At 43.2% G+C, this 13,933-nt stretch overlaps 1 protein-coding gene across 1 annotated transcript; it reads left to right on the forward strand.

Moving 5' to 3' along the window:
• The first annotated feature begins 220 nt into the window (after window positions 1–220).
• CMTM2 (CKLF like MARVEL transmembrane domain containing 2) lies at window positions 221–11,116 on the forward strand. Its single transcript, XM_090259011.1, has 4 exons — window positions 221–493; window positions 625–783; window positions 10,349–10,450; window positions 10,891–11,116. Exons 1-4 carry the CDS (start codon window positions 221–223, stop codon window positions 11,110–11,112), a joined length of 756 nt encoding a protein of 251 aa, XP_090115137.1. The 3' UTR covers window positions 11,113–11,116.
• Window positions 11,117–13,933: the final 2,817 nt, after the last annotated feature.

Genomic DNA, 13,933 nt, shown 5'->3' on the forward strand with positions numbered 1-13,933 from the left:
GCACCGCAGCTGCAGGGTCCTCGCGGGGAGGGACCAGCCTGCGCAGTGAGCAGGGGCGCGCGCAGCAAGGGCGCCAAGCGTTAGTTTAGCTGGGCTCGGCCGTTGGCTGAGGGTGACCCCTGCGGAAGCCGGTTGGCACCAGGCTGGCTGAAAGGCCAGGCCTGTCCAGGGCCAGCAGAAGAAATTGGGCAGGCCGTGAGAAACTGAGTCCCGCGCAAATATGGCAGACAAGGGCAAAAAGGGCAAAGCCGCGGCAGCACCTGCACCTGCACCTGCACCTGCACCCGCTGAGGCGCCCCAGCCTCCCGGCGCCAAACCCCCGGACAAGAAAGATGCTACAAACGTGGACGAGAAACTGCCAAAGACAAAGTCGGTACAGCCCAAAGATCAAGTGGGCACCAGGAAGGGGTGTCGGCGCTACAAGTGGGAATTCAAGGACAGCAACAGAGAGTTCTGGGTTATGGGGCACGCGGAGGTCAAGATCCTGAGCTTGGTGAGTTGGCCTGGCATCCCTGGGCGGGGGCCTAGGACACAGAGAGGGAGGAGTGGGTTCCAAAGGCTCCAGAGGGGCTCAGGGGTAGGTGAGAGCCCTTCGCCAGGGCTCAGGATCACGTCTCCCAACAGGGCTGCCTAATAGCTGCGACGGTCATGTTCACCGGGACCACCGTGCACCCCCTCCTGACACTCATCATCTCCATGGAAGTGTCCATCACCAGCTTTTTCATCATTGTCCACACCTTCGCCATCCAGAGATACATGCCCTTTATCCTGTGGCCCGTTACTGTAAGTGAGGGGCAAGGGGACGCGCCAGAAGCAGGTGTGCATTCACAAGTGTTAACGGAGACCTGCCTCGCCTCCCACATTAGTGCTGAGACACACAGGCTCAGCGCCTTTGGCTGGGGCTGGGGTAGAGGCAGCTGAATTTAGGCCAAAAAGGCTCCGGGGAAGCCCAGCTTGGGACAGGAGCCTCTTACCCTCCTCATGGTCAAACGAGGTCTTTGCTCTTCTAAGGGTTTGCTCTACTTGGGCAGAAGGGAGGTGTAGCAACTACGTTTTCCTCCCAGCCCCTGTCCCAGCTCACATCTGACTGGGGAGATCACCCAGAAAGTACCCTATTCCCAGAATTCAAAGAAAAAAAATCTTCCCATAAATCAGTAAAACAAAAAGAGTATTTTTTTTTTAAATCACTTCTGAAGCAGCCTTACAGTGACTATCCCTGTAAAGAATGTTCTGCCCCAGAAGATGTCCAGCCCAAAGCAGTCATCCACCAGAACAGGACTAGGCGAGTTACCCAATCACTTCTAGCCTCTGTGTCATCCTTTGCGACAGGAGGACAGTAATACTCACTTTGGTGATTGTTCCTGAGAAATGAATGTAAAGTGCTTGATGAGGAGCCTGAGGACTTGAATGCCCGCCCATCCCTGCACAATCACAGAGCACACCTGCACCTAACTCCCACCTCACCCAGGGCCACCTTATTTATCCATTGCACATTCACAGCATGCCTCCAGAGTCCTGCGCTCACTGGTTCACTCACTTTCCACCTGAAATGGGCTCAGAATGGCCAAGTAACTTGCCCCAGGTAACTCAGCCAGTAAGTGGCAGGAAAAAAGACTCAAACCCAACTTTGTCAGTAGAATCTAAGTCCTTAACTATACTCTGTCCTGCCAACTTCTTAAAAATTATTAGAGTCCAGCCCTGGCCAGGTTGCTCAGTTGGTTGGAGTGTCATCCTCTACATCAAAAGGTTGCAGGTTCGATTCCTGGCCAAAAAACATACATAGGTTGCAGGTTTGATTCCCACTCAGAGTGTGTATCTAAGTTCCAGGTTCGAACCCCAGTCAGGGCATGTATGGAAGGTGACTGAATAATATTTCTCTCTCACATCAATGTCTGTCTGTCTCTTTCTCTTTCTCTCCCTCCCCCTCCCTCTCTCTAAAATCATAAAAAACATATCTTAGGGTGAATATGAAGAAAAATTATTAGGGTCCAGGGATCCACAAGTCTCAGTGAAGTATGTGAGGACCCCCAGTACAGCAAGAAAGGAGAAGAGGACCAAAAAGACCCTTGGGAAAGGATAAGCAGAGGACAGAGTAAAGGGACAGTCAGAGAACAAGTTCCTGGCCAAGGAGCTTGAGAGAGGGCACTTTTGTTCCAGTAAGATGAAAAATCAATGAACCCTGAAAATTCTCCTGCTGCACTTACCTAAACTACTAAGGAGAATGTAACTACTATTGCTTTAACTGAGTGGCTGAGCTGGCAAGAAAAGAAAGGGAAAAACCATAGGTGCCAGAAATGGAAAACAGGAGCAATGATCGAATAAGCCTCTGAAGTGTGGGTGAGATGGCTCCCGGCGTGTTGTCCCAGAAACCCAGAGTGTGGGTTTTCTCCCACTCTTATGCTGGGAAGGAGGCCTTGGTCCCAAGCAAAGTGGGGATTTAGAACTGAGAGCCCTGCATAAAGCCAGAAACCTGCAAAGACTACACCCTTAGGGAAGAGACAGAGAAGATACACCCCCCCACCCCCCGCACACACATACACACACACACACACAGAGGAACAAGAAAGCATATTCATCTGAGCTTTGAGTGGAAAAAAAAGAAAAAGGACCACCTTGAAAACAGAAATCTTGAGCCTGGACTTTATACAGATTTGGTTTGAATTTTTATTACCTTCAGCGTAGAAATCTTACGCAGCCTAGAAAACATAATGCCTGAGGATTTACATGAAAATTGATCCCAATTTGATGATATTTTTATGATATCCATGGGACTCTTGACAGAAACAGAGAGTAAATCATGATCAAAGCCTAAAGAGAGCCTCACAAGGTGGGCATGGGGAGAAGCCTTATCAAAAATGAACTCATATTATGGAGAGGCTCACTGTCTTTTGTGCAGCAGGCAGAGGCATTTTGGAGTCTCTTCCTCCGAAATGTTATGTGTGGGGAAGTGGGCATTTTGAGGGAGAGCGGGGACTCCCGGGGACTGTTGAAGTGACCTATTCTATGGATTATTTACTGTGGTGCCAAAAAATATGTAATAAAGCTTGAGTTTAAAAAAAAAAAAATGAACTCATAGTTCAAAACTACAAAATGTCTTATTTTAAAATCCCCATGACTAAGAATCAAGAAACAGCAAACATAACAAATGGGAGGATTAGAACACTGAAAATATATGATAATTGAGAAGCTTTTGGAAAATAGAAGATATATTTACAATATTAAAGACATAAATAAGAGCCTTAAGAAAAGAATAAGACATTATGAGGCCAGAATAGACAGATGTACTTTATAATGGCAGTTTTTTTAATTGATTTTAGAGAAAGGGAGGAAGAGGGGGGAGAGAGAAAGAGATTGAGAGAGAGAGATTTGTTGTTTGACTTATTCATGCATTCATTGGTTGCTTCTTGTATATGCCCTGGCTGAGGTATCAACCCTGCAACCCTGGCACATTGGGACGATGCTCCAACCAACTGAGCTACCCGGTCAGGGCTAGACAGATCTTTTTAAAGTACAAATGTAATGTCTAGAATTAAACATACAGGGTGAGGCAAAAGTAGGTTTACAATTGTTCATATGGAAAACAATACAACAATTCATAAACAATAATACAAGAACAAACTCTGTGTGTTGCATACTCACAACTGTAAACCTACTTTTGTCCCATTCTGTATAGTTATTGAAAAAAGAAAAATCAATAGATGGGTTAAAAAACATATCAGATAAAGCTGGAGAGATAGTGAACTTAAAGATGTGGGGAAATTACCCAGAACATAGCACTGAGAGATAAAAATTGAAAATGTGAGAGAAGGTGAGACAGAGAATATGGAATGAGAAAGTCCATCACAAGCCTAAGAGGAGTTCCAGAAGAGACTCAAGAGAATGTAGGAAGGAAACATCCAAAATGATAAGAACAGAGAACCCTCCAGATTTAATGAGTGGTGTCACTAAAAATGGCAGAGTAAGGAACTCTAAAACCCTGCCCCTCCATTAAAGCAATGACGAGGCTGCCAAAACTGTCAGAATCAACTTTGTCAGAACTCTGGACGCTAACTTTAAAAAGACTTAACCAGGGGAATGCTTAATGAAGAACTCAGCTATTGAATTTTGATAAGAGAACACTGTGACATTTTAGGTCACGTGCCAGCCATCACTCACTCTCCAGCTTCTCGGCGGTCACAAAGATGACAACCCACACACCTGGCCACATTCCTTATTGATGGCAAAGAGAACAATGCAGACTTATCCTCAAAGAATTATGGTGTGTGTTTTGGCCTGTCTGGTGGCTTCCTGATGGACTGGCCCAGGGACTTGCCTTTGTTTCACCTGCCTCAGAGCTTTCCCAGGGCTGAAGCCACCTCCTGGATAGAATTTGTCAAAAAGCTTTCAAAAGCAAATATACTAACTAACCATAGTCTTTTGGGACAATGGAAAACACATTAGGCAAGCTGTAGACAGACCAGAAGTGTGGAAAGGAAGAGGGTGGGGAAGGAGATACATGGAGAAATAAGAGGTATGAAAAGTTTCTCCCTACAACAGGGGATTTAGAAGGCCATGCACATGCCCAGGGCTGAATGCATTCTCAGGAAAAAAAAAAAAAAAAACTCTAAGCTTTCACCTCTGGCTGACCTTTAGGCTCTGCACAAGCAGTAAATGAAAATTAAGAGTTGTATGCAGCCCGGACAAGTGTTGAAGGAGTACCCCAACACAAAGGGAGTCTGCAAAGACTGGTAGAGTATTTTTGTTTGTTTGTTTCCAGATATTTAAGGAAATGTCTGTCAAATCACTACCTGACTTTTCAGCTAATGAAACAGAGACTTCAGTGTCCACACAAAAGTAATAATACAGTTTTTCAAAAACTAGTTTAGAAAAAGTCACTAAACATACAAATGACTGTAACTCACAATGAGCAGCAACAACTGATCTAGTGAGGAGGGAGAATCTGGTTTTCAGAGTTTCTACATTATAATATTCAGAATGCTCAGTTTTTGAAGAATTATGTGGCATACAAAAAAAGAAAGAAAGTTAGGCCCATTAACAGAAAACATATTAATAGAAACCATCCTGAAAGTGGCCAGACAGAGTATTCCCTCACTTATCACGGATATTATGTTCTAGACCCCCCACCCCATGAAGGAGGAACCTTACATTTATTCTACACTCTTAAACCTATGTAACTTTAACAACACACGTATACAGTACTGCAAAATCCTGCGATATAGCAAAAAATCCGTGATAATTAAATATAATATTTTTTAAAATCCCACGATACAGTGAGGCCGTGATAAGTGAACCACGATATAGAGAGGGACTACTGTTTTAGACTTACTAGACAAAGACTTTAAATCAACTGTCTTGACTATGCTCAAAGAACTAAAGGAAACCAGAAAACAATTCATGAACAAATAGATAATAGCAGTAAAGAAAAAGTATTAAAAAGAAACCAAACAGAAATTCTGGAGCTGAAATTAACAAAAAAAAATGTATATATATATCTCTAGAATGGCTTAACATCATATTTGAGCAGGCAGAAGAATGAATCAGTGAACTTGAAGACAAGTCAACTAAGATTATTCAGTGTGAGGAACAGAAAGAAAAAAGAATAAAGAAAAAGTGAATAGACCTCAAGAGAACTCTGGGACACCATCAAGCATATTTACATTCAGAGGCAAAAAGGATAAGGGAGATAAAGGGGCCAAAAGAATATTTGAAGAAATAATGGCCTAAAACTTTCCAAGTTTTGTAAAGGATATGAATCTACACATTGAAAAAGTACTAACTAGGATAAACTCAAAGTGATCGGCACTGAGATACAAGGGACCCTTAATAAGATTAACAACTGATTTCTCATCAGAAACCATGGAGGCCTGAGACAGTGGAATGATGTTCTTAAACCTGTCAACCAATCATTATATCTTTTAAATTTGCCATCTGTTATGAGCTTAATTGTGTCCCCCAAAAATATGTTGAAGTCTTAACTCCCAGTACCTGAAAATATGAACTTATTTGGAAATAAGAACTTCGCAGATGATCAAGTTAAGATCATTAGAGGGGGCCCTAATTCAATATGACTAGTTTCTTTTTTAAAAAAGGAGAAATTTGGGTACAGAGATAGACATATACAGAGTGAAGATGATGTGAAGAGACACAGGAAGACGATAGAAAGGTAAGACAAGCCAAGGAATGCCTAAAGATAGAAGAGAGGCCTGGAACTAGCACCTTCAGAGAGAGTATGGCCTCCAGAATGGTAAGACAATAAATTTATGCTGTTCTAAGCCACCTAATTGGTGGTACTTTGTTATAAGAATCCCAGAAAATGAATACAATATTCTTCAAAACTGAAATTTTCTTTCAAAAATTACCATTCAAAAATGAAGAAATTAAGAAATGCCCAGATAAAAAGTGAGGGAGCTTTTGCTAGTAAACACATCCTATAAAAATGCTAAATAGACGCAAGGTTCCCTGTCCCGCAGCTCCCTTGGCACGGATGAACGAACTGACTCAGAAACAAATTGTCTGAGGAGAGAGAAGGGTCGGTGTCTCTCAGAGGAGAACACTGATCACTCTTTTCTCAGTCAGGGTTTTTATCGCGTTTTCTATGTGCAGAAACGCACGGGGTAAGCATGCAGACCTCCACCAAATGCGTGGGACTGACAACAAAGGGAAGCAGAAATCAGCATAAGGAGATAGCTGGCAAGACGGTGAGGCGCCAAGGCATATCATAGAAGTCCAGATGTGTCTCCTTACTTAAACATTTTGTTTTCACCCTCTACTGATAATAACTTGGGGCTACACAGAGCAAGCAGGCTTCATTAGCTTCAAAGCGTACATTGCATTCCTAGTCTACTTCTAAACACCCCCTACCCCCACCCCAGGGTGTGGGACTGGCAGCATGGTATGTGGAGCGCATTTGCCAGCCAGTTAAGACTTATGGGCCCATATTTCAGTCCCAGCTCCACACAGCGGCTACAGCCCTCTGTACCATACACACCAGTCTCCCATAGATAGAGTCCTTCAGGCCAAAATGAGAGGACACTACATAGTAACTTGAAGCCATAAAAGAAATAAAGATCACCGCTATAGGTAACTACATAGGTAGAGATAAAAGCCAGTATCTTTGCATTTTGTATCTGTAACTCCTTTTCTGATATGATTTAAAAGACAAATGAATAAAACAATAATTATAAATCTATGTTAATGGACCACAAAGTATAAAGATATAATTTGTGACAATAACAACAAAAAGTTTTTGTGTACTATTGAAGTTAAGTTGGCATCAATTCAAACTAGATTGTTATAAATTTAAGGTAATAATTGTAACCCCAAGGTAACCACTACAAAATTAACATATATGTATATATATGGAAATGAGAAGGGAGTAAAGTTGGTACATTACAAAAAATTAAGCACAAAAAGAGGCAGTAATGGAGGAACTGAAGAACAACAAAAAGATAGGACATATACAAAATAGTAAAATGACAGAAATAAGTCCTTATCAGTAGTTATTTTTAATCTACATGTTTTAAACTCTCCAATAAAAGGCACAGGTCATCACAATGGATTTAAAAGCCATAATCCTACTATATGGGGATCACAAGAGACCCACGTTAGATCTAAAGACACAGATAGGTTGAAAGTGACAATAAAAAAATATATTTCATGCAAACAGTTACCAAAAAAGAGCTGAGGTGGTGATATTAACATCAGGTTTAATGACAGATGTAAAGCCTCAAAGAGGTACTAAGGAGAATAAATAAAAACAAAACTACACCTAGACATGTCATAGAGGCACTGCTGATCACCAAAGACAAAGGAAAACTTAAAATCAAACCAAGAGAAGAGACAATTTACCTTTAAAAAATACACAAACTATTAGGCAAACTATATATTGTTCAATAGCTTCCAGTACATGGTTGCCTTAGGGTGAGGGGCAAAAAAAGGGAGGGAATGGTGAGACTGGAGGTCACTTCACAAAGTTGTGTTTCTGTTTTGTTTGTTGGTTTGTTTGTTTTTAAAGAGACCTGAAGCCAATATTGCAAGACATTAACATCTATTTAATATCAGTGGTTCAGGGCTGGTGGAAGTGGGAGTAGGGACGGGATGTTTTATTATTTTCTGTTCGTTTGAAATGCATTAAAGTTCAGAACACTGAAAGGTAAAAGTAAAGGCCTGAGACAAAACGGTCAGAGAACAACAATTTGCAGAAAATGCCATTTTGGAAACCAAAGGGAAGCATGGGCATAAACCAATGCTGCAGGGCAGGCGTCTGCCCTGTGAATGAAGGACTGCACAACTCTGGGCTGGCATCACCCCAGGAGTGATGGGGGAGGAAGCAGCTGGCTATGGCCATGGTTTGGCCAATTCTGACGGGTTTGGCTGTGCCAGGGAGTGACACAGCATGGAAGGCAGCCCTTTTCTGTCCACTCTGGGACCATCAGGACCTTGTCAGTAGGGTAAAGTATGAAGCAAGGGCAAGGTTGAGGCCACAACGGATGGGAAAGAGGTTTGATTATAGAGGAGGTGGTACAGCGTTGCAAAGGCTGGGGGGTGGGGTGGGGGGACAGTGCTATGGGAAGTAAGGTGGGGGTGAGGGGACAGGGGTGAATAGGCAGCTGCCTGTCTCCCAGTGACAAGGACAGAGTCCAACAGAGTCTCCTGCCAGCAACACAGCCTGCCCAGATCCAGAGCTGGAAGCTGATCCTGAGAGCAGAAAGATGATCAAGATGGTACTCAAGAGGGACATCATTATGTTAGATAGTGGTGCATTTATTTCAACAAGTATTAGTGGGGCGTGGAGAGAAAGCCAACATAACTAGCCATTAAATGTATGATTTCACAGATGAGATGGTAGCAGAGGGAGCCAGAAAAATCAATTAAGCATCCTGGGCTATGGGTCTCAACTCAAAGAGCCCAGCTGAGGAGCCATAGCATAGGTAAGTCTACCTAGCAAGATGTATATTTATATATATATACATCTGTCCAGAATGTACCCAGCCATGTAATGTGAAAAAGAGACATTTATTGAAGAAGATAAAAGATACAAGAAACATTGTACAGAGGACAATGACGACTCAGTCCCTACAAAGTAGGCACCTTGGGACATTACAGAGCTCTCCCAATCGCCATCGTATTTTCCTGAATCTCACTGATGGTCTGAAATTCTGAAATCTCTTCCCTTTCAAAGGTGATTTTAGTTTTGGGACAAGCCAGGAGTCACAGGGCACCAAATCTGGGCTATCCTAAGACTGAGTCACCTGGGTGATTTGATGTTTCACCAATAAAGGGCATGAGATGCAACGCATGAGCGGGCACACATTGTCATGATGAAGCTGCCCATAGCTGCATCTGTCTCTGCTGTATTGCATCTCTCAACTGAAGAAGAACGTTGAGGTAGTGCTCCTTATTAATTGTTTGGCCTGGAGGGGAGTACTCATGATGGACATCTTCTCAATCAAAAAACACAGTCAACACGATCTTGATCTTACTGCGACTTTGCCACAACTTCTTTGAACATGGAAAACAAGGCGACTTCCAGTGGGACAACTGGGCCTTCGTTTCCAGATTATCTCTGGTTATGACCTTCTTGAGGAAATCTGGTTCCTTGGTAGCAGTTTGAATCAAGTCATTAGCAACTGCAACACAATGTTCCTTCTGCTCTGGTAGCAGAAGCTATGGAACGAATTTTGCCACATGTTTCGTGCCAAGTTCCTGCATCAAAATCTTGGACACAGTGGTTTCTGGAGTCCTCAGATCAGCTTCTAGTGCTCGCACTGTCAGTCACCAACCTTTGCTCATTGCAGCCCATACACATTCAACGTTCTCAAGTGTCCTGCTTGTGGCAGGCCTCCCAGAATGTAGATCACTTTCAACAGATTCTCAACCATCTTTGAAGCATCTGTGCCACACTTTTATTTGTGCTGCACTCGTTGCATTGTCCCCAAAAGCCTTCTGATTCATCTGAATAGTTTCCGCGGAAGAATGTTCAAGCTTAACACAAAATCTGATGCAATCGTTGCTCTACTTGCTCATTTTGAATACGACGGTCACACAGGACACATGCTCACTCAACAGTGTCTACCTCCCCCACTGACCAGTACAGTGAAGTCATCATTGTTCACACAAGCGCGTTCCAGTCCACTCTCCTTGGCTGCCAGGTTACATTAATGTCAGCAAATCGTTCTTGTTATATTAACAATGGCTGGACTTTTTCTAGACAGACTGTTTTATATATATATTAGGCAGAAGTTTGAAAATCATTCCCTTTGGAGGAAGCTATGTGCTAGGCCAGGTCAGGTGTCAACAGGCCCTCGGATCTGTTTCAGGCTGACCCTCGTCTCTCCCATGGTTTCAGGACATTCTCAATGACCTGTTCACCACTATCTTCCTGGTGGGGGCTGCGGTGTTTGCTGTGCAAGCTCGACAAACGATGCCAATGAACTACGTTATTGCTGTGGTGAGTCTTGTTGGGCTGTTTATTTGCTCAGAAACCACCTCTTTTGGAGAATGGGTGTTTTCCCTGTTTGAAGGACAGGGCTTCTTTCCTTTTCACAGAATCTTGAGACCCAAGCAAAGTTTGAAGGTAAAGCTGATACATTTTTCCAGAGGAGAAGCCATTTAAATAAAGATGAAGTCTAGGGAACCAGCCAAGCTAATGGCTTTCTCCTCATAGCTGCTGACCCAGAGGCAAGAGTCCCACCCTGGCCAGGTTTAAAGAGAAAGAAGCAGTGGAATGACAGGGCAGTAGGGGAGGGAAACTCAGTCTCTGGGGTCTGGTCCTTGGAGGGGCCTAGGGGATGTGTTTAACAGCACCTACTTACAAATTAGAAACCAGGAAGGAAATAGGTCAGCTTCAGAATGACAAACAAAAGTAACAAGGCTCCTTTTGTTTTCCAGATCCTTATTGGTGTGGCTGCATTTTTTCCTTTAATAGATATATGTCTTCAAAGAAAACACTTCAGAGGCAAGAACATTCGAAGGCATGTGCTGGTTCCTCCTGAAAAAAAGGAGAAAGAAAAGGTAGAGGAGACTGCAAAGCCAAAGGAAGCGGAAAAACCAGCAGAAAAGCCAAAGGAAGACAAAAAGCCCAAGGGGAAGGGGAAGAAGGGCAAGAAGTGACATGAAGGAGACGCCTGTTGTCAGAAATGGCAGCATATTTTACAACAAAGCAGAGTCTTCCTTGTCTTCTTTCTCAATGATCTTTTTTTCCACTTAAATAACCACCTTTGCTTGGAAAAGAAATTCTCTTGAAATGGATTTTTTGTTCATTCAACAAAAGTTACCAAAAATGTTGGTGCAGAGAACAAGGCCAGATCTGGGCCTCTCAAGGTGCTCGCAGATGGCAGGGCACAGAGGGTTTGGGGGACCAGAAGTCTGGGTGACATTGGCTGTCAGCGCCAACCAGCCAAAGGGGCCAGAGGAAAAGGAGAGACCGAAAAACAACAGGATACATTTTGTTCACGTTAATATTTTTATTTTATATATATTTTTAAAGCACCCAGGTAGTTTCTGCGAGAGAAATAATGTTGCTGGCATCCCCGCATCTCACTTTGCAGTTTAGTATTGGTCCTCACGGAAGCGGCCCCATCGGACCTACAGCATCGCTGCCCAGGGAAGACCTGAGCATAAGCCCTGAACCGAGTCTCAGCTGCACCCCAGAGCCACGGTTCCCACACACAGGCCTCGTCAGGGCCTCGCTCTCACTGGGTGGTCCAGCCACCCTGGCAGGACAAGAGTCATCCTCGAGAGGAAAGTGAGGGCCCAAACCAATGCATGAGGAGCTAGGAGGAGGTCTGTGTGTGTGCATGTGTGTGGGTCTGGGGGGTGAGCCCCACCAGCAATGACGGGAGAGACAGGTGAAGGGGGTCCGCTGGGCCTTGGCTGCTGCCATGGTGAACACTTAGGCCTCTGTCCTAAGTGCCATGGGGATCCCTGAAGACAAGAAAGTGGCAGAGTCTGCTTCCACTGGGAGGAGATGACACTTGGCTGCTGCTGAGGAGACGGCTGCCTGTCATTGGGGTGGAGAAGATGGGGGCTGGAGCAGGAACTTGGAACTGGGTGCCCTACCACGGGCCCCACCCACAGTGCCTCTACCATTAAAGTCCACCCTTAGCCCCCACACTGCCCCCTGCTGGCCACGTGGAGTGAGGCAACCCTACTAAAAGGGAACACGTACAGGGATTCGTATTCTAGAAGAAAACTTAAAAAAATGTATACTATCCTACCATAGGACCCAGAATTCCCCTCCTAGATACTTAGCCAAGAAGAATGATGTACTAGAATGTTCATAACAGCCAAAAAGCTAAAAAGCCCAAATGTTTAAAAGGAGACACGCTGTGCTACATTCACACAATAGAATACTACTCAGCAATAAAAACAAATAAGCTACTGATACATGACAATGAATGGTCATGAAAGTAGAAGGTTCATAATGATGAATCTCACAAAGTATTGAGTGAAAGAAACCAGATCCAAAAGGAGGACATATCATATGATCCCATTATATGAAGTTCAAGAACAGGGGACAATATTGTGAAAGAAATGAAAACAGTAATTACTTCAGCGGGTGGAGGGTGGGGATTAATTACAAAGGAGCATGAAGGCACTTTGAAGGTCAGGGGGAAGTTTTATATCTTCACTGGAGGAACTGGTTACAGAGGTGTATACATTTCTCAAACATATGACTGTATACTTAAGGTCTGTGCATTTCATTGTATGTAAACTTTATCTAAAAAATGTAAATATGACTGGGCTCAGAATCCAGTGGGAAAGGGTGGACCTTGCTAAACTCCTTTGTGTGGCCACTCCTGTCGCCCCCGGGGGCAGCTGCCTGAAGCAGGCAGAGTTTTTCCACGCCAGAGAAGAAAGCAGGAAGTGGGGCTGGGTTAGAGCTGAGCAAGACTTGAGGCAGCCACTTGTCATGCTGAGAAGGGGACTGGGACAGGGACATGGTCACCACAGACTGCAGGCAGATGCCCATTCAAAGCACAACTACCTCAGGTGAGTATCCGCCAGGCACAGGGAGGGAATAGCCCAGGAGTGCAGCATATCACCTATGAATCTGGTCAAAATGCAGATTCTTAAAAATCCTAACTAGTACATTCAGAATAAAGATGAATACTGTGTCTTTAAAACCAAAGAGACTGTAAAAACGGGCAATAAGCTAATGACAGTTCTGTGGGTCAGGGGGGCTTATGACAAAATTTTTTAATTTAACATAATAATAGAATGTACTATTAGTGACCTAGAAAATCAAGTCCAGAAAATCTCCTGGAAAATAAAGCCAAAAGATAAGAAGACATATTTTAGAAGAAATTAAGAGAAATAGGTAGGATAGATCCAGGAGGTCCAACAACCAAATCCTGAATCATAAAACAAACCTCAATAAATCTAAAAGAATTTAAATCATACAAAATGTGTTCTCTAACTATAATGAAATTAAACTGAAAATAACAAAAAAATAATTGGAAAATCTCCAAATGTTTAGAAATCAACATTGACAAAACAGAAATCTGTGGGTCAAAGGTAAAGTCTCAAAAGGAATTAGAAAATATTTTGAACAAAAATGAAAACATCAAATTTGTGAAACTGAAGTTGTACTTACATAATTATAGCATTAAATGCTTATATGAGAAATGTATAAAAAAGATATGCCAAAACCCTGGCTGCTGTGGCTCAGTGAATTGAGGGTCAGCCTGCGAACCAAGTGTCGCTGGTTCAATTCCCAGTCAGGGCACATGACTAGGTTGCACGCCAGGTCCCCAGTTGGGGATGCATGAGAGGCAAACGCACAATGATGTTTCTCTCCCTTTCTCCTTTCCCCTCTCTCTAAAAATAAAATAAATAAATAAATAAACAAATTATTTTTTTAAAAAAAGATATGCCAGATTAATGCTAACAAATAGAAAGTAAGGGTGGTGAAATTAATATTAAATAAAAT

The sequence above is a fragment of the Furipterus horrens genome, unplaced genomic scaffold (genome assembly GCF_987537825.1).
Source record: "Furipterus horrens unplaced genomic scaffold, mFurHor1.1.pri manual_scaffold_13, whole genome shotgun sequence".
Lineage (NCBI taxonomy): Eukaryota > Metazoa > Chordata > Mammalia > Chiroptera > Furipteridae > Furipterus > Furipterus horrens.